Source organism: Chiloscyllium plagiosum, chromosome 19 (assembly GCF_004010195.1).
Source record: "Chiloscyllium plagiosum isolate BGI_BamShark_2017 chromosome 19, ASM401019v2, whole genome shotgun sequence".
NCBI lineage: Eukaryota > Metazoa > Chordata > Chondrichthyes > Orectolobiformes > Hemiscylliidae > Chiloscyllium > Chiloscyllium plagiosum.
In genome coordinates this window covers 49,622,575-49,645,364 of record NC_057728.1, presented here as the reverse complement: position 1 = coordinate 49,645,364, position 22,790 = coordinate 49,622,575, and the positions used below count along the sequence as shown (strand labels likewise).

At 41.2% G+C, this 22,790-nt stretch overlaps 1 protein-coding gene across 3 annotated transcripts in view; it reads right to left on the bottom strand.

Moving 5' to 3' along the window:
* utp20 (UTP20 small subunit processome component) overlaps positions 1-22,790 on the bottom strand; it is a 111,418-nt gene that overhangs the window by 84,698 nt on the left and 3,930 nt on the right. For all 3 annotated transcript variants that reach the window (XM_043709793.1, XM_043709795.1, XM_043709794.1), the window contains exons 4-16: positions 21,406-21,538; positions 20,429-20,617; positions 18,437-18,518; positions 17,805-17,942; positions 14,743-14,898; positions 12,661-12,807; positions 11,739-11,873; positions 9,501-9,578; positions 8,213-8,391; positions 7,297-7,437; positions 3,346-3,437; positions 1,665-1,770; positions 1,195-1,345 (exon numbers count right to left, since the gene is read on the bottom strand). In XM_043709793.1, the coding sequence (XP_043565728.1) occupies positions 1,195-1,345; positions 1,665-1,770; positions 3,346-3,437; positions 7,297-7,437; positions 8,213-8,391; positions 9,501-9,578; positions 11,739-11,873; positions 12,661-12,807; positions 14,743-14,898; positions 17,805-17,942; positions 18,437-18,518; positions 20,429-20,617; positions 21,406-21,538 (1,727 nt within the window). The remainder of the gene's footprint in view (positions 1-1,194; positions 1,346-1,664; positions 1,771-3,345; positions 3,438-7,296; positions 7,438-8,212; positions 8,392-9,500; positions 9,579-11,738; positions 11,874-12,660; positions 12,808-14,742; positions 14,899-17,804; positions 17,943-18,436; positions 18,519-20,428; positions 20,618-21,405; positions 21,539-22,790) is intronic.

The following is a 22,790-nucleotide window of genomic DNA, read 5'->3' as shown; positions in this document are numbered from 1 at the left end:
ACGTGAGCTCTTTTCTCTCCTTACAGATGCTGCCAGACCTGCTGAGATTTTCCAGCATTTTCTCTTTTGGTTTCAGATTCCAGCATCCGCAGTAATTTACTTTTATAGTAACTCTGTCTCCTGTCCATAGATGCTATCAGACCTGATGTGTTTCTGTAGCATCGTCTGCTTTAATTTCAAATTTCTAACAGTTTTTTACTTTTATATTGTCAGATCATGGTCAAATTGGAGATGGTTTGAAAAAACAATGCCTTTAAAAATGCGTAATTCAAAGGAAAGCGAAATGACAAAAGGATGGTAACAGCTATAAATATTTTCAATAAACTTGCCACCTCCTGACCTACAGGTCAAGTTTTTTTTTACTAAAACTTCTTTTTGGGATATACATATTTGCTGCCCACTCTTAATTGCCCTGGTGGTAGCGAGCCATCACCTGGACCATTACAGTTAGTGTCGGAACACTCACAATGCTGTTAAGGGAGGACGGTCCAGGACTTTGAGAAATCAGGACTGAAGGAACAGTGATACAATTCCAAGTTAGGGCGGTGGGTGTGGGGCATGGAGAGGAATTTGCATCTGGTGGTGCTCCCACACATCTGCTGTTCTGGTCCTTCTAGGTGGTAGAAGTCCTGGGTTTGGAAGGCACTGTCAAAAAAGCCTTAACGATTCACTCTAGTAGATGATACATTCTGCTGCCACAGTGCATCGGTGGTGGAGTGAGTAAATGTTTAAGATGAGCTACAGGACACGATTTCAAAAACACAGAAATTATGTGAATTCCCCTCAGTTTAACATGAATATTAAATCGAGCTAATGGTCCACACTGCAGTACTTCATTATCAGAACTGCTGTATTTTGGGCAAGACATTAAAATGAATAACCATTTGCATCTCCCTGGATATCGTAATTCAAACTGCAGGATATTCTCCCTGTTATCATGCCGCATATTCACCTCAGCAACACAGATGGAGGTAAATTGGCCATCTACCTAAATACTGACTCTAGACTCTTGTAGTGACAATCTGTCATGACTGCACTTCAAAGGAATCTTCAGTAGCTATGAGGCAGTTCAGATTGCCCTGTAGAAGTGAAGTGGTTGTTCGTTTAATCATATTAATGCAAAATCACATATCAAGGACAAAGGAGATTCTAACATGGACAGTCAAACTAAAAAAATTGAAAAACATAAAATACCTTGGAAACAGATGTGGAAAGATTTGGCCGAAGTTCTGTGAACAGGTCAAGCAGAGAGTCTTGTGAAAGGAGATCACTGTAGCCACATAATGCTAACCGAGTATAGTACAGATCACCCAGCAAAAGAGCAGAGGGGTTAGATGGTGACTTCCTGCAAACATGAAACCAACATTTGTGTTAAGAGCAACACAGCTTTTGAGAAATTCTAAACAATGTCCTGCTGCAATGTGCAATTCACTTTAATGTACTGTGACAACACTTTGTTACTTTGCTTTGCAATGGGAAGTATCAAGTTATGCAAATACTGCACTTGCCTCCCAGCAGCTCCAGCAGAGATATGACAGCAGCTCATTACCACAAGTAATCACTGCTCACTTTGCTGATGGGCTCCATAAATTCTCAATCACAAAATGCAAACCATTGTCTATACGGTTTTCAATCCACGTCACAATTTATGAAAAAATACTTACTTAATCAAATTTCTTACACATTCCACTGGAAGAATGCTGAGAACATCTGAAGATTCAGTTAGACTCAGAATGGTGCTGACTGCTTGACGAGCAACATACATCCATCCTATCAAAATAAGAAAGGCTCCAGTCATTGACAACTTACTCAGAAATAATGGCCCCTTACCCAAAGAGTTCGCTTTTCAAAATCACAGTACAGATAACACCACTGGGGAACCACCTTAGCACATACAACCAAATGCACAATGGAAGTCTTCCATCACAATGCATTAGCTGTTTCTGCCAGGATGACTCCGATTTTATTACCTAGCACTAATGGTTCTGGGAAATTAGTTGGAATTTATTGGATTCTACTGACAGGCAGCACAAGTACATAGGAAACAGAGGCAGCAGGGAAAGCATGTGAGATAGCAGGAAAGTGAATGAAAATGTGAGCTGGGAGTGTGAAAATGAGCGAATGCACACAAGGGGACGATGGAGTGGAAGAGGGGTAGACATATTGGGAGAGGGGCAACAAGGAAAGAAAGAGAAGAGAGTATGTCAGCAAGAGTGAGCACAAGTGACAGAGACCATAAGACATAGGAGTGGAAGTAAGGTCATTCGGACCATCGAGTTCACTCTGCCATTCAATCATGGCTGATGGGCATTTCAACTCCACTTACCCGCATTCTCCCCGTAGCCCTTAATTCCTTGTGACATCAAGAATTTATCAATCTCTGCCTTGAAGACATTTAGCATCCCGGCCGCCACTGCACTCTGCGGCAATGAATTCCACAGGCCCACCACTCTCTGGCTGATGAAATGTCTCCGCATTTCTGTTCTGAATTTACCCTCTCTAATTCTAAGGCTGTGTCCACGGGTCCTAGTCTCCTCGCCTAACGGAAACAATTTCCTAGCGTCCACCCTTTCCAAGCCATGTATTATCTTGTAAGTTTCTATTAGATCTCCCCTTAATCTTCTAAACTCCAATGAATACAATCCCAGGATCCTCAGCCGTTCCTCGTACGTTAGACATATTATTCCAGGGATCATCCGTGTGAATCTCCGCTGGACATGCTCCAGTGCCAGTATGTCCTTCCTGAGGTGTGGGGACCAAAACTGGACACAGTACTTCAAATGGGGCCTAACCAGAGCTTTATAAAGTCTCAGTAGCACAACGGTGCTTTTATATTCCAACCCTCTTGAGATAAATGACAACATTGCATTTGCTTTCCTAATCACGGACTCAACCTGCATGTTTACCTTTAAAGAATCCTTGACTAGCACTCCCAGATCCCTTTGTACTTTGGCTTTATGAATTTTCTCACCATTTAGAAAGTAGTCCATGCTTGTATTCTTTTTCCCAAAGTGCAAGACCTCGCATTTGCTCACATTGAATTCCATCAGCCATTTCTGGGACCACTCTCCCAAACTGTCTAGATCCTTCTACAGCCTCCCCACTTCCTCAGTACTACCTGCCTGTCCACCTAACTTCGTATCAACGGCAAACTTTACTAGAATGCCCCCAGTCCCTTCATCCAGATCATTAATATATAAAGTGAACAGAGAAATAAGGCTTGGATTTATACAACCCTTTCAAAATTTCTCAGAGAAAGCTTTGCAACCAAAAATGTACTTTAGAAAAGCAATGGTTGAAATGCTATAAACAACCAACCCCCCGTTGTTGGAGAAGTGCACTGACCTTCGTCAATGGAATCATTTTCCTCAAGGGTTGCCAGTAGCCAGTTAAAAAATAACTGAACCTGGTCCAACACTTTCTCTGTTTGCATAGGCCTGTGAGAAAAATTGGAATGGTGCCAGTTGTTAAAAGAATAATGTACTGCAGATTTGAAGCAAAACAGTAAAACTGGGACAATGCATCACTGATGATGGAAAGAGACAGTACAAGTTACAGCTCACACTGCCCAATGGATTAGCCAATTAACCTGGCACTGTGTTACTGAGAGTTACTGAATAAGTCAAAATGTCAACATTGCACCATTGGGAACCATGAATCGCGCTGATGACTTGTGCAAAACTTGCATTCTATTATTAAAAACAACTCAGCAATGAGAGAATCCTCACAAAGCCTCACAGTCAGAAAGAAAAGCAGAAAATGCTGTATATAATCAGCAGTACCCACGTAGGGAAGAAAATGTTAACATTTCACATCAATGACCTTTTCTCAGGAGGTTTTCTGCTATTAATTCAGATTTCCAGAGTTTGCAGTATTTTGCTTTTGCAATAAAGCAACCATTTGGCCCATTAAGCTTGTGGCAGCTCTGTTAAACAGAGATCTTCAATTTAATTCCACAACCATCTTTTTTCTCCCCCTGTAACATTGCAAATTCATCATCCTAATATACAGGACCCAACTTCCCATGGAATGTCATTCCGCTATTTTCTTTTTGGAGATAAAGTCCAAAACTTAGCAATCCTCTGAAAAAAATTCTTTCTCACTTCTCATTCTCCCAATTATTTTAAATCCATGATGCCGAGCTACCCAACTCAAGTGCTAGAAAAAATAAAACAAGCAGGTTAGGGACAAGAATGCAGCCTATCAAGCCTGCTCTACCATTTAACACTATCATTAACTGAAAATTTGAAATGCCTTTTATTCAACTATCCTCATAAACCTTTACTCTGGTAGTAGTCAGAAATCTATCAGTCTCTACTTTAAATAAACTCAAAGACTGAGCTACCAAACACCTCTGGCAAAGAAAGTTTCAAATATTCACAACTCTGAGGAAATAAGGCTCTTCATCTTAGTTCTAAATGCCCTCCCCCATCTTCTTTCAACTTGAGCCCAACCAGGGGAAACATTTTACCTGCGTTTACCATGATACCTGGACTTCAGGGGTTAAGTTTGAGGACAGATTATACAAATTAGGCCTACCTTCTCTCAAAAAAGAGTTCAAGGGATGATCTAATCGAAGTCCTCAAGATATTACTAGGAAAAGACTAATTAGAAAATATGCACTATTTCACTGACTGAATATTCTAGAACTAGGGGGTATAGTCTGAGAATTAGAGCCAGACTGTTCACGAGAGATGTTAGGAAGCACTTCTACACACAAAGGGCGTTAGATGCTTGGAACTCTCTTCCACAAACAGCAGTGGACACATGTTCAGTTGTCAATTTTAAATCTGAGATAGATAATGCTTTGTTTCAAATATTAAAGGATTAGGGCTAAAGGCAGGTATATGGAGTTCGGCTACAGGTCAACCATGATCTCACTGAAAGGTGGAACAGGATCGAGGGGCTGAACGTTTCTTATGTTCCTGTCTATTCCTTTAAGTATTTTGTAGATTTCAATGAGGATACCTCATTCTTTGAAACTGTAGAGAATACAGACCACCCTTTGTCCAATCTCTCTTCATAGAACAGTCCTGGCCATCCCAGTAATAAATTGGGGAATTCCCTCAATCTCAATAATCTCCTCCCAAGCTAGGCAGGCCAAATCTGTACACGGTACTCCAGATGCCGTCCAATCGAAATGAAGCAAGCATTTACATCTGTATTGATATCCTCTTACCATGATGGCGCTAACATTCCATTAGCCTCCCTAATAAGCTGCTGTACCCGCACCTTAGCCTTTAGTGACTTATTGACAGGGATAGTTCCTTTGCACTTTTACACTTTCCAATCTCTCACCATTTAAGAACTGCTTAAATGTTAAGAGGGCAACATGTGCAGATGTACAAAGGGAGCTTAGTACAACTGTCAATAAATCACCAAAGGCTAACTTGCACTTGGTGCAAGCCTATTTACTCTATCAGATCGCATCACTGCTTCGAGCACCTCTAATAAATCTCCTGAGTCTCCTTTTCTCCAGGGAGAATAATCCCACCTTCATAATCCATGAGTCAACTTCCTCAACCTTAATATTATCCTTGTAAACCTCATCACTCTCTTCAAGGTCTTGAAATCTTTGTTAAATTGTGGTGTTTGGAACCAGGCAGGTTCTAAGCAGCAACTTGCAAACGTCTGGTACGATGTGCTTGCTATCGTATTGAGTGCTGCTATTTACAAAGCCAAGAGTCCCCTTGGTATTCTTAGTTGCCTTCTCAACTTGCCCTACAACTATCAAGGATTTATAAATATACACCTCAGATCTCCCCACTCCTGTAACCCTCTCCTTTTAAAATAGTGTCGTTTTGAGTCAAAAGTTAGAGATGTCATAATCTGCTGGATTAAAGACAAAGTCAGCCTCTGATCAGTCAGGTATCGCACTCTAGATGACAGACAGCGATCGATGTTGGTAATGAGATAGTGAGGTATGAAAGCAGATGCAAATCCTTTCCTTGCTAATTGATTTATTTACAGAATGCAGCATCATGTAAGCTGGCTTTCTCCTTACTAACGCTCAGTGTCCAGCTGTCGCTCTTTACAAAGTTGTCTGTTGGAACACTTTATTTGCAGCTGGTAGATTTTACTCGTGGGGGCACTGTGCAATTAGCACTCCTGGGCAGGAGGTCGCAAATGTCTCCCTGGCGGAGATGGTCTTGACATTTGCTTTAATGGATCAGGTGGAAACCTCCTGGGTGATGCACTCCAAGTTTTGGACGAGGAAGGAGATGACGACACACCTGGATGAACAGCCAATGTTCGTGTTGGAACTGACCCTCTTCAGCACTTTGCTATAACCCTCCTCCCTGTTCTGCTTCTTACTTTCAGTCTACTTGTTAGTTATTGCTTTCTTTGGTCCTTTTCTCAGGCTCATTGCTTCAAGCCTTACAGGTGAATGTGAATTTTGTGATCTTGGGATTCGAAACTACACCTGAGACTGGAAGCTAAATCCAGTACTTAAGCCTGTTCGACCAGTTTTCATCTGTGCTCAAGTTATTCAATTTGTGATCTATGCTCCTACAATTCTGATCTGAAATAAACACGCCATTAAGATCCTAATCTTATGTACATGTGCAACAGAAAGAGGGTTCTTGTGACACAGTGGTAATGTCCCTAACTCTAAGCCAAAAGGCCTGGATTTAACTCCCACCTGTTCCAGACATGTCACAGAGTCATAGAATTGTACATCATGGAAGCAGGCCCTTCAGTTCAATTCGTCTATGCCGACCAGATATCAGAAATTAATCTAGTCCCATTTGCCAGCACTTGACCTATATCCCTCTATAATCCTTCCTATTCATGTAGCCATCGAGAACAATTGTACCAGCCTCCACCACTTCTTCTGGCAGCTCATTCCATATACAAACCACCCTCTGTGTGAAAAGGTTGCTCCTTGCGTCCCTTTTAAATCTTTTCCCTCTCACCCTAAAGCTATGCCCGCTAGTTCTGGACTTGCCCCAATCCAAAGAAAAGCCTTTGTCTGTTTACTCTCTCCATGCCTCTCATATTTTTATAAACATCTATAAGGTCACCCCTTAGCCTGCGATGCTCCAGGGAAAACAGACAAAGTCTATTCAGCCTCTCCCTGTAGCCCAAACCCTCCAACCCTAGCAATATCCTTGTTAATCTTTCTCTTAGCTGGTCAGGTCAATTAAAAATATCCAAAATCTATGGATTGGATGGTGTCTCCACTTGACAATATCTAACTAACGAGAACAAAAGTAACTGGGCTGTCAAAGGAGCGCATGAAGGTTAAATGCAATGACGTCCACTCTTTGCGTCAAAACCAGATATTTTTCTCACCTGACATGGGGAAGAATGATGAGAGCAGCCCAACTATGTGCAAGATCCAATCTCTCTCCAGCTTCAGGTATGTGCAGCAACGAAAGGATGAAATCTAACACCAAAGCAACTGGCCCACCATTCTTCACTCCACTCGAATTGCTTTCATCAATAAAACGAGAAGTAGAAAATGTTTATTCAAAATTTTAGATCAGCAGATAGAACAAGAATAAATGTGCAACAACGCCAAGCTTCCTGACATTTACCAATTTCAAAATTACACTTTAGATCAATTACTTATTGCACTGAATTTGTTGAAAAACTAGTCTGCACTGATGCTTTTACTTCACATGAGCCACTATGGACAATTTAGCATGGCCAGCCCGCCTAACATACACATCGTTGCATTGTGGGAAGAAACCGGAGAGCACGGAGAAAACCCACACAGATGCAGGGAGAACGTGTAAACTCCACACAGACAGTCACCTATGGCTGGAATCGAACCCAGATCCCTTGTGCTTTGAGACAGTAGTGCTAACCACTGAACCACCATGTCACCCATCCTAAAGTAAAAATGCCTGAACTTTTTATGTGGTTTCTCCCTTCCTGATGTGCCTTTTTCACACATGGACAGCATATTTTTGATGGCAGTCTTGGATAAGGGTATAGGAACTGAAGTAGGCCATCTGGCCCAACAGATTAGTTCCACCATTCGACACGTTCATGGCTAATCTGCTAATCCTCAACTCCGTTGTCCTGTCATGACTCCATAACCCTCGATCCCTTACTGATTGAAAATCTATTTCAATCTTGAAGATACTTAATGACCCAGCCTCGAAAGCCCCTTACAGATGATTCGATAACTAATAGGAAAATCCCTGACTCATCCCATTTCAATAAGGTATGTCACCATGAGCTATGCAATCACTCTACTCACACTTGCACCGGCCCAGCAAAGTGAAGAGGATACTTTTCAAATGCCATCGATCCAACAGTCGGAGGCTCAGCTTTGACCAGAATCAGTTCCACCAAAATTCCCAGAGTTTCTTCCCAAGCAGATAGATCATCAAGTGCAAACTGTTCCTCCACATACTGCAGCAAGTTTGGCAGAAACAGCTATAAACAACAATAAACACGTTTACTGAAAGACAAGTTTATTCTCATGGCATCCTAGTTTCAGGATCTACTTATTCCAAGTACATGAGACTAATTTTCATTGAAGCTTAAAAAAACTTTAAAGACCACTTCTTCCCATTTTCTTTTCATTGGACAAAATACGACTGTGCACAGAAGTCAATGATGATTGTTTCTGCATCCTGCTCTTTAGCACTGCCACCAATGCTAGTGAGTAAATTGCCAGAATTGCTCCTACTTTGCCAGAGTAACATTTATCAGAGTACATCACGGTGAATGCTTACAGCACCCTCCAGTAAATTAACTCAAGCTGGTCAGAGGAGTTTCCCCACCATCCCAAGGCAATTCACTCACAACTTCCTTTGCAGCCATTTAAAATCAAGTATGTTGGAAAATTAACACCAAAACATGTACTATCTCATTCGCAACCTCTTAAGATACTAGGTTGAACCTGGGGACTTGTCAGCCTGCAGTTCCATCAGGTTACTCAGCAACGCTTTCCCAGTAATTTTAAATTCATTAAGTTTCTGTACTGTCTTAGCTGTTTATTCTATTTGTAAATTGTTTTCTTTGGGGACAGAGAAATAATGGTATTGAATCTGTATCAAATATTTTTGACACCACTCAAGATAAAGGAAAACAGCCATTATTTTCACTTGTTTCACTAAGTACTAATTCCCATCATCAAACAAAATGCCATTTTTCATAGAACCCTATACTGCAGAGGGGCCAAATGGCCTCCTTCTGTACCACAGCACTTCTGTGATTCAGCAACGTTGAAGTCCAGTGGTTTCAATTGTAAAAGGGTCTGGTGTATCAAAGAGCATCCAAAGTGCCTGGGTTTTCAGAGTACCTTTTGCACATTTTACCATGCAAGTTACTTGCATCTCAGAATGAATGTCTAATTTTTGCAAGCGTCTGTTTCTGGGTGAGTGTAGCGATACAGACCTCACCATATTAGATTCACAATCAGTAATCCTGTCTAATGAGTGTAAATGGGACAGATTTCTGACTTTGTATTTGGAATCAGTAATCCACTTCTGAAATAAAATATTAAACCTCTCCACAGCACAAGTGCATTTCAAGCTTACCTGTTCAAACTGGCACATGTTAAATATCTTTTCAGAGAACTCCAGAATTAATTTTCTCTCAAACCCACAGCTGTAAATCTGAAACAGAAAATCTCTTTCCTTTTAATAAGCTTTTGACAAGGTACACAAACACCCCATATCTTCAGTAATAGGCTTTCACCATCATTGCTATATAACATAGACAATTGGTGCACTTTCAGCATTCCAAACCTAAGAGGATTGGACAATCAGAAGAATTATAAAGTAGCCAAGACAGGAAACTGAATACATGAATCAAGAGACAGATTTCAGAAGCTGTTAAAGATAGCAAACACACATTGGCAGAATGCTTCAAGGTGTGAAGCAGCACTTGTCTGGCATTGACTGCAGTATTGGACCAAGTCTGGACACACTTTAGCAAAGATGCAAGAACTAAGAAAGGGTGTAAAAACAAAAGTTTATCGAAACAATTCCAAGAATGAACAATTTCAGTTTGGGGAGAATGGATAATGGAGGAGCAGGGACAATACCCTTCAAGTTGAGAAGGTTCATATGCTCAAAATTGTTATAGCTTTGCAAATAAAGATAAAATGTTTTCATTGACAGAAGGATTGATAGCCAGAAAATACAGATAAAAGGCAAATGGCAAAAATAAAACAGAGGCTACATGAAGAAATTCCTTTCCATCAAAAAACTCTATCCTAACAGTGAATTGTTGCAATCTGGAATGCTCTGCCTTTGTGTGGTGGAACCAGATTCTACAGTAATTTTCAATTTTAAATATCTCCAGTAAAATCGGTATAGAAAAAGGGGAAACATTAAGAAAGTGGGAAACATTAATCAACTCTCTCTCTCTCAAAAAGCCAACACAGATACAATGGGCCAAATGGTCTCCTGCTAATTTCAGCATTCTAAATGAGATAACATGGATGTAGGGCAAGTGGAGGAGAGACACCCAATTACATAAACATTTTTTTTTAAATGAATGGGCATAGACATACATGTAATTGTGATTGAGGTAAAAACAATGACTGCAGATGCTGGAAACCAGATTCTGGATCAGTGGTGCTGGAAGAGCACAGCAATTCAGGCAGCATCCGAAGACAGGCAAAATCTACGTTTCGGGCAAAAGCCCTTCATCAGGGCTTTTGCCCGAAACGTAGATTTTGCCTGTCTTCGGATGCTGCCTGAATTGCTGTGCTCTTCCAGCACCACTGATCCAGAATGTAATTGTGATTACCTAGCATTGTTTTTTGATCGCAAAAACCAAGAGAAACTTACTGAAAAGAGAGATGTCTTGCTCTAGTTTACATTTAAATACAAGAAAGTAATAAATATTGTGAAATTTGAAAAAAAAGTATTAACAGTCCACTCCAACTGACTGAGGAATGTCTACTGTTAGATGGAATTCTGCACGTGCGCCGTATTTTGCTGAACAATCCTGACTGTGTTAATCGCGACACTAACTCATTTAAAGATATTTGAGCTTGTCATATGCCTCATTTACAATAGCTGGAAGTGGCACATTCATATGCAATGGGCATTTCTCCGCAAACAAAAGGAATATATTCAAACCTGTACCTTTATCGACTTACTTCTGGCTTCAGGAGTCAATAATGCCTCATTGCTTCCTCAGCCAGCATCAATTTGTCAAACAATCATCACCCTTTTCTACTACAGTGATCATTGGAAATTTGGTACAGGTAGACTACCTTTTATCAGAAATCCCAAAAGCTCCAAAATTTGAAGGTTTTCTCATGTAGTTTTTTTCCTCATTAACAAGGTTATTTGGCATGCAAACAGTTAACCCAACTCCACACCCAGTCGATGCATGTTACTCAGATGTGATGGGGGGTGGCGTGGCAGAGCATTGACAGGCCTGTCTGCTGTTCAACAAGATTTTTTAAAATTTCACCATCAAACCGTCACTCATTCCGAAATTCAAAAAATTTCAAATTCCGAAAACTAGTTGGTCTCAAGTGTTTGAGATAAAGGATTGTGTACCTGTATTTGTGTTTGTCCTGATGACTTCAAGATGAAAAGCTTCAACAACAGTTTCACTTTTCAGCAAGACATTGTTCTTTTTGTGTCATAAATAGAGGTAATACAAAGTCGCACAACCAATGCAGAATCCTGAGGTGACTAAACATTTGGAAAGCACATAACGATCTTTAAAACTAGAAATCCCTCCACAGGTGGAAGCATGATAACAATCGCACATTGTCAGTATATTGTACAGCAAAAAAATGCATCAATTACCTTCCTAGAAGCTTCTACAGTCAGTGCTTTCGGCAGAGTAATATTCTGAGCCTTCAGGAGGGTGGAGAATACCTCAAGAAGAGCCTCACAGCAGGATGTGGTCATCTGTGAAGCCTGCAGCGTCTGGATCAAAGTCTAAAGGAAGAAGCATATTGGGCCGAGAGGGTAATTAGAACAGTACGTCTGGTTTCAGTGTGTGGTGAGTGAAATCACCTTCAATACATTGTATGTAGACATGGTAGTAACTGTACAGAAATGGAAGTACTGATTTGTGATCAGACAATTTGCATTAACTGGGAGTTCACTGTGCTCCTCTTATTGGGTTTTGAGGTACACGTTTGTAATATTTGCCCTCATAAATAAAAGTATATTAAAATCCTGGCTTCAGTTCCATCCTTCACCAGCTGACAGTTCTAGGCCAGAATATGTGGGATTACTCTCCTTACAGTGGATTGGAAATTACAGGAGATTTAAGAAAGATATTCAAAATTCCAGCAGGTTTTGATAGAGCAGGAAGGGAAAAACATCCCCACTGGCGAACTGGTCTGTAACCAAGACCAGGCAATGAGGCTTTTTTAAAGAGTCAGTGTAGACACAATGGGCCACACAATCCTCTCTGCATTGTAACACTTTGGGTAATTCTATGAAAAGTCATTTTAACATTGACTGCAAAAGAATGAAGGAAGGAGAAATGTTTTTTTCACAGGTAATGATGATCTTGATCACAGTGCCTGCGGGAAACCGATTCCACAGTGTTTTCTAAAGTGAAATATGGATATGTGCTTGAAAAGGACTAATCTGAAAATTTTTGGGGAAATGCCTAGCATATGTGGCTAACTGGATAGCAGATACAGACACAATGGACTGAATGGCAACCTTTCTATCCTATAAAAGTCTGCGACACTATGATCCCAGGACTCACCTCACAAAGCTCGACCGGATGAGTAACCTTTGACCCCTGTCCACTTTCCACCATCACCAGGTATATCTGCAGTATCCTCTGGATTTGATCAGAGCCTTGCTGCCTGTCCCCGCAGTTTAATTGGTCGCAGAGCCCCAGGATACATCTCTACCAATGAAAAAAAAAGCTAACTTTTTGCTCTTTTCTTAAATGAAACATTCTTACAATGGGACAGACACACATTCCCAAAAGGAATATAATCTATCCCTGTCAGTCAGCTGGATTCTGCAGCTATTGTCTTTTGTCACTTACAAAAATAAAACACTCTCGATATTATACTTCCTAAACATAAAAACATATATCCTCAAAAACAGGGGCTACCAGTAGTCTGCATGACTGAATTATGTTCTCAGAACTTATTAATTTTAACACAACACAATCAATGGGTATAATTCTGGTTGCGTTGTCCATCATACCAAACTGCCACATCGCTCTTATGTAGAGACCTTCACAATCTCAGAATGTCCCAAAGTGCTGTAAAGTCAATGTAGTGTGTCTCTGAACTGCTGTCACTGTTGTAATCTAGGAAATGATATAAATCCAACAAACAGCACAAGAGAAAGTCTGGATAATCAGCTTTTGAGATATTGACTGAAGGATAAATAATATTGATCATGACATAAAGAAAAATTTTAACAGGATGTGGCCAGAACTGGAGGGTTTGAGTTAAGAGGAGAGGCTGGTTGGTTGGGACTTTTTCACTGGAGCGCAGGAGGATGCAGGGTAACATTATGGAGATTTATAAAATCATGAGGGGCATAGTTAAGATGAAACGCAAAGGTAATTTTCCTGGGATGGGAGAGTTCAAAACTAGGGGGCATATTTTTATGGTGAGAGGGAAAAGATTTAAATGGGACCTGAGGGACAACATTTTCACTCAGAGGGTGGTATGTATGGGGAATGAACTGCCAGAGAAAGTGGACGATGCAGGTAAGGTTACAATATTTAAAAGACATTTGGACAGGTACATGAATAGGACAGGTTCAGAGGGACATGGGCCAAGTTCAAGCAAATGGAATTAGTCTAGTTTGGAAAACTTGGGTGGCATGGACAAATTGGACCGTTGGGTCTGCTTCCGTGCTGTATGATTCTATAACCCTGTTAGGTTTTCTTCACAGGATCTTTCTATCCACCCAAGACGGCAGAAAGGTCCTCAGTTAATCGATTTGATTTGGTTTCTTCTGATGAAGAGGATTGGGAACAAGAGGTCAGAGTCAGGTCCATTTGAAAGATGGCACTTCTAACAGTGGAGCATTACCTCAGTACTGCCAGAGTGAACTGAGTGCTGGAGTCTCTGAAGTGGGATGTACAGCCACATCTGTACAGCAGAGATAGGTACCAACACCAGCAATAAGAAATATCTCCTTGACACAGGAATCAGAATAACTGCAATGCCTGACTAATCTTGATAATCATACCCAGAAAAGAAAGCAAAAATGAAGTCAGGCATATCACTGAGATTCTGACTCTCTGTCTGAAGCGTCTGACATTCTTAAAGAGACACTACACTAAATTACATAGGAAGAGAGAAGGTCATGAAGTACCCAGGCCTGTTTCGCCAGCTAGCGCATGGGAGCCTGCATGTGAACACCATTTACCAGGCTTACTGCCATAAAGCTAAATTCCATGCCCGATTATATCAATCTCAGTTTTGAGACTTCTCAATTAAGCTTCAGCCTCAACAACTCTTTTAGGAAAAGGGAGTTCTCGATTTCTACTCTCCTCTCTGTGTGAAGGATTTTCTAACACCTTGAATGACTTGGCTGTCACTGAAGACTCTGTTCTCTTGTCCTCAACCCACTTCATCAGAAGAAACAGTTTCAAACCCATCAATGTTTCTAAACATCATTAGCTCTTCAACAAGGTTGCTCCTTCATTGTCTATTTACAACGGAATGCACGCCTTAGTCTCTGATGCCTGTCTTCAGAATGTAATTCTTTAAACCCTTGGCTCTTTGTTGTCCACGTTAAACAACACATCATGCAAGCTGCCACAGGTAATGCCAGAGAGATCGGTAAGATCTTTCAATACCAATCAACTTACTTGTAAGCAGTTCCAGACTACATCAAAGTGTTCCCTGTCAACATAGGATGCAAATGACTTGGCCATGTGGTGAACAGCTTGCCCAACCTTATCCCATGGTAACACAGCCTCTAACTCTGTGACAGGTCCCAGTTTTTGTAAGACAGCAGGGAAGATCTACAAAACAGGAAACAAAACTTTATAAATCTCAACAACAAATCATCATATTCTGTTTTGTAAATCATCAGTCCCCATTGTGAAGGCAGGCTGCACAACCAGCTGCTCAGATTCGACACAGTACAAGCATTCAACCTTGACCACGATATGTTTTTTAATCATAGGTTCATAATTCATTCATAGATGTGGTCATCGCTGGCTGGGTTAGTGTGTATTGTTTGTCCCCAGTTGGCCTCAAGATGGTAATGGTGACAGGTCTTCTTGAACAGCTGCAGTCCATGTGCTGGAGGGTAGACCCACAATACTATTAGGGAGAGAGTTCCAGGATTTTGAACAACCAGCTGTATATTTCAAAGTCTGGGTTCTGAACGACTTGGAGGGGAACTTGCAGGTGGTGGTGTTCCCATGTAACTGCTGTCCTTGTGCATTTAAATGGTGTTGTCTACAGACATTTGGTGAATTTCTGAAGTGCTCTTGTAGATAGTATGCACTGCTGCTGCTGAGCGTCAGTGGTGGAGGGAATGGATATTTGTGGATGTATTACCAATCAAGCAGCTGCTTTGTCCTGGAGGTTGTCAAGCTTTTTGATTGTTGTTGGAGCTGCACCCATCCAGGCAAGTGGGGAGTATCCCATCACACTCCTAACGTGTGCCTTGTAGATGGTGGGCAGGCTTTGAGGAGTCTGGAGGGGAGTTACTCATTGCAGGATTCCTAGTTTCTGACCTGCTCTTGTAGCCACTGCATTGACTTGGCTAGTCCAATTCAGGAGAAAGTGAGGACTGCAGATGCTGGAGATCAGAGCTGAAAAATGTGTTGCTGGAAAAGCACAGCAGGTCAGGCAGCATCAAAGGAGCAGGAGAAACGACATTCCTGAAGAAGGGCTTATGCCCGAAACGTCGATTCTCCTGCTTCTTTGATGCTGCCTGACCTGCTGCGCTTTAGTCCAATTCAGCTTCTGGTCAATGGTAATCCGAGGCTGTTGATAGTGGGGATTTTTGTAACCACTATTGAATGTCAAGAGACAATGATTAGATTCCCTTCTTGTTGGAGAAGCCTGGCATTTGTGTGGCACAAATGCTACTTGTCCATCTCTTGCCCAAGTCTGGAAGTTGTCCAGGTCATGGTAGGTTTAGACAAGGACTGCTTCAGTATCTGAGATGTTGCAAATGGTGCTGAGCATTGTAGTCATCAGTCAAAATTCGATCTTCTGACCCTTTTATGGAGGGAAGAACATGGATGAAGCAACTGAAAACAGATGGGCCTGGGACATAACTGTCAGGAGGTTCAACACAAGTTTACTGTATTATTGCCTGAATGTTGTCAGGGCCTATTGTGTTGGCAGTATCGTATACCTCCAACTGTTTCCTGATAACACATGAAGTGAATCGAATTGGCTGGAGACTGATGCTGGGCAATTCTGGAGGAGGCTGAGGTGCTTGATGCTGCTCCTGGCATGCCCCACTGTCCAAGTATTGATCCCCTGGCTTGATGGAAATGGGGCATATACCAGCCCTTGAAGTTGCAGACAGTGTTTGAGTACAATTCTGCTGATGGCCCACAGTGCCTCGTGGATGGCTAGTCTTGAGTTGTTATGTCTATTTGAAAACTATTCAATTCAGCAGGGTGGTAGCGTCACACAACACAGTGAAGGATATCTTCAATGTGAAGACAGGACTTTGATACTGTCATGGACAAATATACCTGTAGATTGGTGAGGATGAGGTCAAGTATGTTTTTCCCACTTGTTGGTTCCCTCACCATCTGCTGCAGACCCAACAAGCAGCTAAGTCCTTTAGGACCCAAACAGTTCAATCTGTAGTGCTGCTGCTGCTGAGCCACTCTTGATAAGGGACATTGAAATTCCACACCCAGAGTAATTTTTGCATTCTTGCTACTCAGTGTTTCCTTCAAGTGTTGTTCAGCATGGAAGAGTACTGACTCATCTGCCAAGGGAGGACAACGTGGTAATCAGCAGGAGATTTCCTTGCCCATGCTTAACCTGAAACCATGAGTCTTCATGATATCTTGAGTAAATGTTTAGGATTCCCAGGCAATTCTTTGTCAACTGTATACCACCTTGCCACCACCTCTGCTGGGTCTGTCCTGTTAGTGGGACAGGACATAACCAGGGATGGTGGTAGTGGTTCTGGGACATTATCCATGAGGTACAATTCTGAGTGACTATGTCAGGCTGTTGTTTGATTTGGCTGTGAGACAGTTCTCTCAATAGCAGATGTTAGTGAGGAGGATAGGATTGTTTATGCCAGTCATTTCTGGTGCCTAGGTCATCTGTCCAGTTTCATTCATTTTCATTCTAACAAGTGTTACAACTGAGTGATCATTTCAGAGGGTAGTGAAGAGTCATTTACCTTGCTATGGGTCTAGAGTCTAGGTAGGCCAGGTAAGATGACAGATTTCCTTCCTTAAAGGACATGAGTGAACCATTTGGGGTTTTGCAGTGTTCAACGATGGCTTCATTTTGATCATCCTTCTTTTAACAAAAGGTTTAAATTCCACCACCTATCACATTTAGATTCAAACCCTGATCCCCAAAGGATTACCAGCAATAGCACAACTATATCATTGCCTCTGCACACAGGGAGAGGCAGAAAAAGCACGTACATATACTGCACTCAATTCAACTGAACAAAACAGGTGACAAGACATCCTCTGGCTCATTCCTCAGGGCATCATGACTAATCAAGAGTCAAAGTTTGGCAGTTAACCAGTCAGTCTTCACCTAACAGGTGCTTTTTCCATCGCAACACTTGCCAACGAATATGTACTCTCTAAAACACTGTTCTCTTTTACTCTGCTATTCCTCGCAAATGTCCTGGTGAGTGCAAGCCAAATTTTTTGACAGAATGTGTCTTTTATCAACAATAGTCAAATGATTAAAATATTACTTTGGCTGCACATGAGTGCAAGGTATTTTGGACTCCTTTGCACACATCGAAAAGCAGCTGGCCCACTCCCTCAGCCTTCTCAGAGTGTTGCTCCAGGTCAGCAAACATGAAGTTGAAAAGGGCATTGTGATCAGGAGCCTGCAAAGACACAGAAAGCAATCACCAATGGGTACTTGAGGAAACAAAAAAAAAAGCCACATCAATGTAATTAAACTGAATCTGCAAAAAAGGATACCCTGGCACACGTTTTATCCTCAGCATGACAAGAAAACAGTTTACAAACAGCTTGAATTTACAACACAATTTTAACATTGCATAACATCCCAAGCAGGTTCACAGGAATGGTATCAGACACAAAGTGACACAGAACCTGGGTGGAGATATTAGGACAGGTGACCAAAAGCTTGGTGAGAGAAAGCAGCATCTTAAAGGAGAGGCCATGAGATTTCAAAAGCTCACAGCTCAGCTAGCTTATCTTTTATCCAGTTCCAAACTGTTATTTACATCACCACACTGCATTCTGTGTGCATCCACTCATACACTGAAAACAATGAATGCTTAATTGAAGGGCCTCACTAACTGAAGACACACAGCCTTAATCCCAAGAATGAATAATTTTAAAATAAACTCACCTTTCTCATTAAGAAAGCAAAACTTTCGGCTGCAAAACATCTGATATGCTCCTTATTGTGGCCCAAAAGTGAACTATACAAACTACAAAAAAAAAACAAGAAACACTTTAATAATAAGGATAAATTAAAAATTCAATGCAGTGAATTTCACAAAACACACCTGTCTGAAAGCAGGTATTTCCCAAAACATTTATCCTCCAACTAATACCAGAAAATAGAAGACCTGGTTACTTGCTTGTTTGCTGTTTGAGAGATTTTACTGCACAAAGATCGCCTGACATGTTTCCCACCATCTGGGCGGCACGGTGGCTCAGTGGTTAGCACTGCTGCCTCACAGTGCCAGGGACCTGGGTTCGATTCCAGCCTTGGGCTACTGTCTGTGTGAAGTTTGCACATTTACCCCGTGTCACCGTGGGTTTCCTCCGGGTGCTCCGGTTTCCTCCCACGATCCAAAGATGTGCAGATCAGGTGAACTGGCTGTGCTAAATTGCCCATAGTGTTAAGTGCATTAGTCAGAGTGAAATGGGTCTGGGTGGGTTACTCTTCGGAGGGTCGGTGTGGACTTGTTGGGTCAAAGGGTCTGTTTCCACACTGTAGGGAATCTAATCTAATCATTTTACCAAGTATTTCATTAACTGTAGAACACTTTGGGACATCCTGAAAAGTACGTTATAATTTCAAGTTGGTTCTTCAATTAAGGCTGATAGTATTAAAAATGTAACACTCATGGTCAAAAAAAGTTATTGATTGTCTCAACAGAATCAGTTTATTAAATAGATTAAACAGGAAAAATAAGTTAGAAGACATTGACTGGTACAAATTAACATAGAAAGATGTTGAAATGATACAGCCATTCCTCTGTATCTGCAAGGGTTTTGTCCCTGAGAACCCCACAAATTATCAAATTCGTGACTGTGGTGTTTGTTTAAAAATACGTTAAAAATTGTAGTACACGGCTTTTGCCCACAGATAGGCAACATGTCACTTGTTTTTTGGAACAGATAGGCAAATTCATATTCATGATTTTGCAGGGTTACTGTACATTAATGGAGGGAATAAGATAGACAAAATAAACATCAAAATGCCGATTTATACAGAGATGTAGGAACAAAGATGAAGCAGGGGTTTAACATACGTACATCTTTGAAGGTGGTAGGACAAGTTGAGAAAGATGTTAGCTAAAAGAAATGTGGAATTTGTGGATTAACAATTGAAATAGAGGAAACCACTATGCTAAAGTGGGCAGAAGGACTAATAGGATAGTTCTTGCTAAGAGCTAGTGCAGGCTGTAAGACTTGGGTATGTTCACCGAGCTGGGAAGTTGATTTGCAGACATTTCATCCCCTATCTAGGTGACATTTCAAGTGCTTTGGAGCCTTCTGCGAAGGGCTGTTGTACTGTCTCTTTGAAATTTATTTGGTTCTGTTCCTGCTGCTTGCGGCTGCTCGTTATAGTGGCCGGTATATTGGGTCTAGGTCAATGTGTTTGTTGATAGCATCAGTGGATGAGTGCCATGCTTCTAGAAATTCTCTGGCTGTCCTCCACAGATCAACATCCCAGCTCGGCGAACACACCCACAACTATGGCAACCGAGCTACAAATCTTTACGCAAACCATGATTTTAATCTTGTTTTGTGCTGTAACTTCTGATCAGTGCAATTTACCAATTTACAGATGTACTCAAACAATTATTTCACCAGCTCAAAAGCAATTATTGCTGTTGATCAAGGAAGAAATTCCATCACCGCACTATTTAAAAATGGTCAGGTTCTTGGTGCAAAAGAACCTTCTATTTTAATTCTTTACGAATCCTTTATAAAACAGCATATCTACCTGAAAATATATTAGCACAAAATAGGAATTGAATGTACATCGTCGCTGCTTTCAATCTGTTAAAGTATGCAACTCCCACATAAAAATTAAGAAAATGTTCCAAGTAGAAGCTTAACAGCAGACTCTTAATGACCCAAACTTGAAAAAGTGACTGTGCACCTGTAAATGTCTGTTATGTCCTTGACCATAAGTCTCCAGAGGTATTTGTACAGGTAGGAGAGACAGGTGAAGATCCATTCCAACAGTTCTGTGTCCTGTGTGTTCAGCAAGGAGGTTATAATTATAAAGAACTCTCTGAAGTGAGGATAGAAGTCCCCCTGCAGATCTCTGGCCAACTGTACCACGAGGCTGTAATTCACAAATCGCACAATGTCACTTTACACTTTGCTAACATAGCAAAGTCAGAGCAATGCATTTCACAGAAACATGAACAAAACTTTGCAATGTGCCAAATAAAGAGATAGGTGGCATCGTCAAAGGACTACAGTTTTAAATACATACAAAATACGATGGAAAAAAAAGAGGCATGTTGCTGTGTTTTTCATCTCTCAGTCATTAGGACAAATGCAAAAATGCCAAACTTCAACTTATTACAGCATATTATCCCAGCAGCTGTTACTATTGGACAAATCAGATCTCAGGCTGAAACAGGGCTTGATAGATCATATGCTGATCTTAAAGGATTGCTCACTGAAGCAAGCACACAATTAGATTAGATTGGATTACCTTCGACCCAACAAGTCCACCCAACCCTCCGAAGAGAAACCCACCCCCCATATTTACTCCTGACTAATCCACCTAACACTATAGGCAATTTAGCATGGCCAATTCACTTATCCTGCACATCTTTGGACTGTGGGAGGAAACCGGAGGACCCGGAGGAAACCCACGCAGACACAGGGAGAATGTGCAAACTCCACACAGACAGTTGCCCAAGGAATTGAACCCGGGCCCCTGGCGCTGTGAGACAGCAGTGCTAACCACTGAGCCACCGTGCCGCCTGTATGCTGCAGGTTTTCTGTTTACAATAAGACAGAAGTTTAAGAACATCTTTCAATCTACTAGCATCTATATACAGCTGTGGATTAATTTGTTGACTCTTCCTCTTAACATAATCAAACTCTTCAAATCCTTACTCGAGTAAAGGTTGGTATGCCAGGCTGCTCCTGATTTGAAGATGATTTTTCAAGCTTTCTACCACCGTGTTCTGATGGTATACCAACTGATTAAAAGATTGGGTTATTCCGCATACCTCTTTGTAAAAGTTAACTAGAAAGAGAAACACAGGTTAGAATCCAGTCAAGAATCAAGTTTCAACTGCGCAGTCTTTGATTCTTTACCATAGCCTTTCATTAGTTTGGCTGTCTCCACATTTCAAGGTTGTGAATACAAGCCCATTCTAGAATTCAGAGACACATGAGGAGATTGAGTGGATTTCCACCACAGTAATGTGGTGGCAATGTTAATGGATTAGACATCCAGAGGCCCAGTCGAATGTTCTGGGCACCTGGGTTCAAATCCCACCACAGCAGCTGCTGGAATTTAAATTTAATAATTAAATCTGGAATTGAAAGCTCATCTCAGTAATGGTGACTACAAAACTATCATTGATTGCTGTAAACACCAATCTGGCCTTGCCTTTGAGGGATCTGCTGTCCTTACCCAGTTGGCTGGCCTGTGACTCCAGACTCTCAGCAATGAGTGGTAATCATGTTTGAAGAAGGACAAACAAAAAGGAAAAGGTGTTGGGATAGTTAATACAGGAGTATTAACTCCTGTTAATAAAGGAGTAATTCAGTGCAATAGCGAGGAATGATAGTGGCTCAGAAAATCATGATATGGAATAACAAACACCAAGGAGTAGAAACTTTGTTGAGGGTTGTTTATTGGTCCCCAAACAATACTGGAAATGTTAGGGAACACAATAAACAAGAAATCAGAGATGAATGTAATAAGAATACAACTGTAATCATGGATGACTTTAATTTACATTTAGATTGGACATAGCAAACCAGCAATGGTACTGTGGAGGAGGACTTCCTGGAGTGTTTATGTGATGGTTTTTTTTAGACCAACACATTGAGGAACGAATCAGAGACAGACTATTCTAGACTGGGTACTGTGCAATGAGAAAGGATTCATTGAAAATCTTGCAGCATGAGGTCCCTTGGGCGAGAATGATCATAACACAATAGAATTCTTCATTAGATGGAAAGTGAAGTAATCAAATCTGAAATCTTAAAAGGGAACAATGAGAGTGTGAGGTGCAAATTAGCGAGATGAATTGGGGAACCTTACTGAAGGGTTGATTATTGACAGGTAATGGTTCATATTTAAATCACATGTGCATGAATTAGAACAGTTATTCATTCCTGTCTGCAGCATATATAAAAGGTGGCTAAACCATGGCTTGCAAAAGAAATTAGGAAGAATATGCGACCCAAGAGGAGACATATAAATTGCCAAAAAAAAGAGAGGAGCAAGCCTGAGGATTGGCAGCACTTCAGAGTTCAGCAAAAGC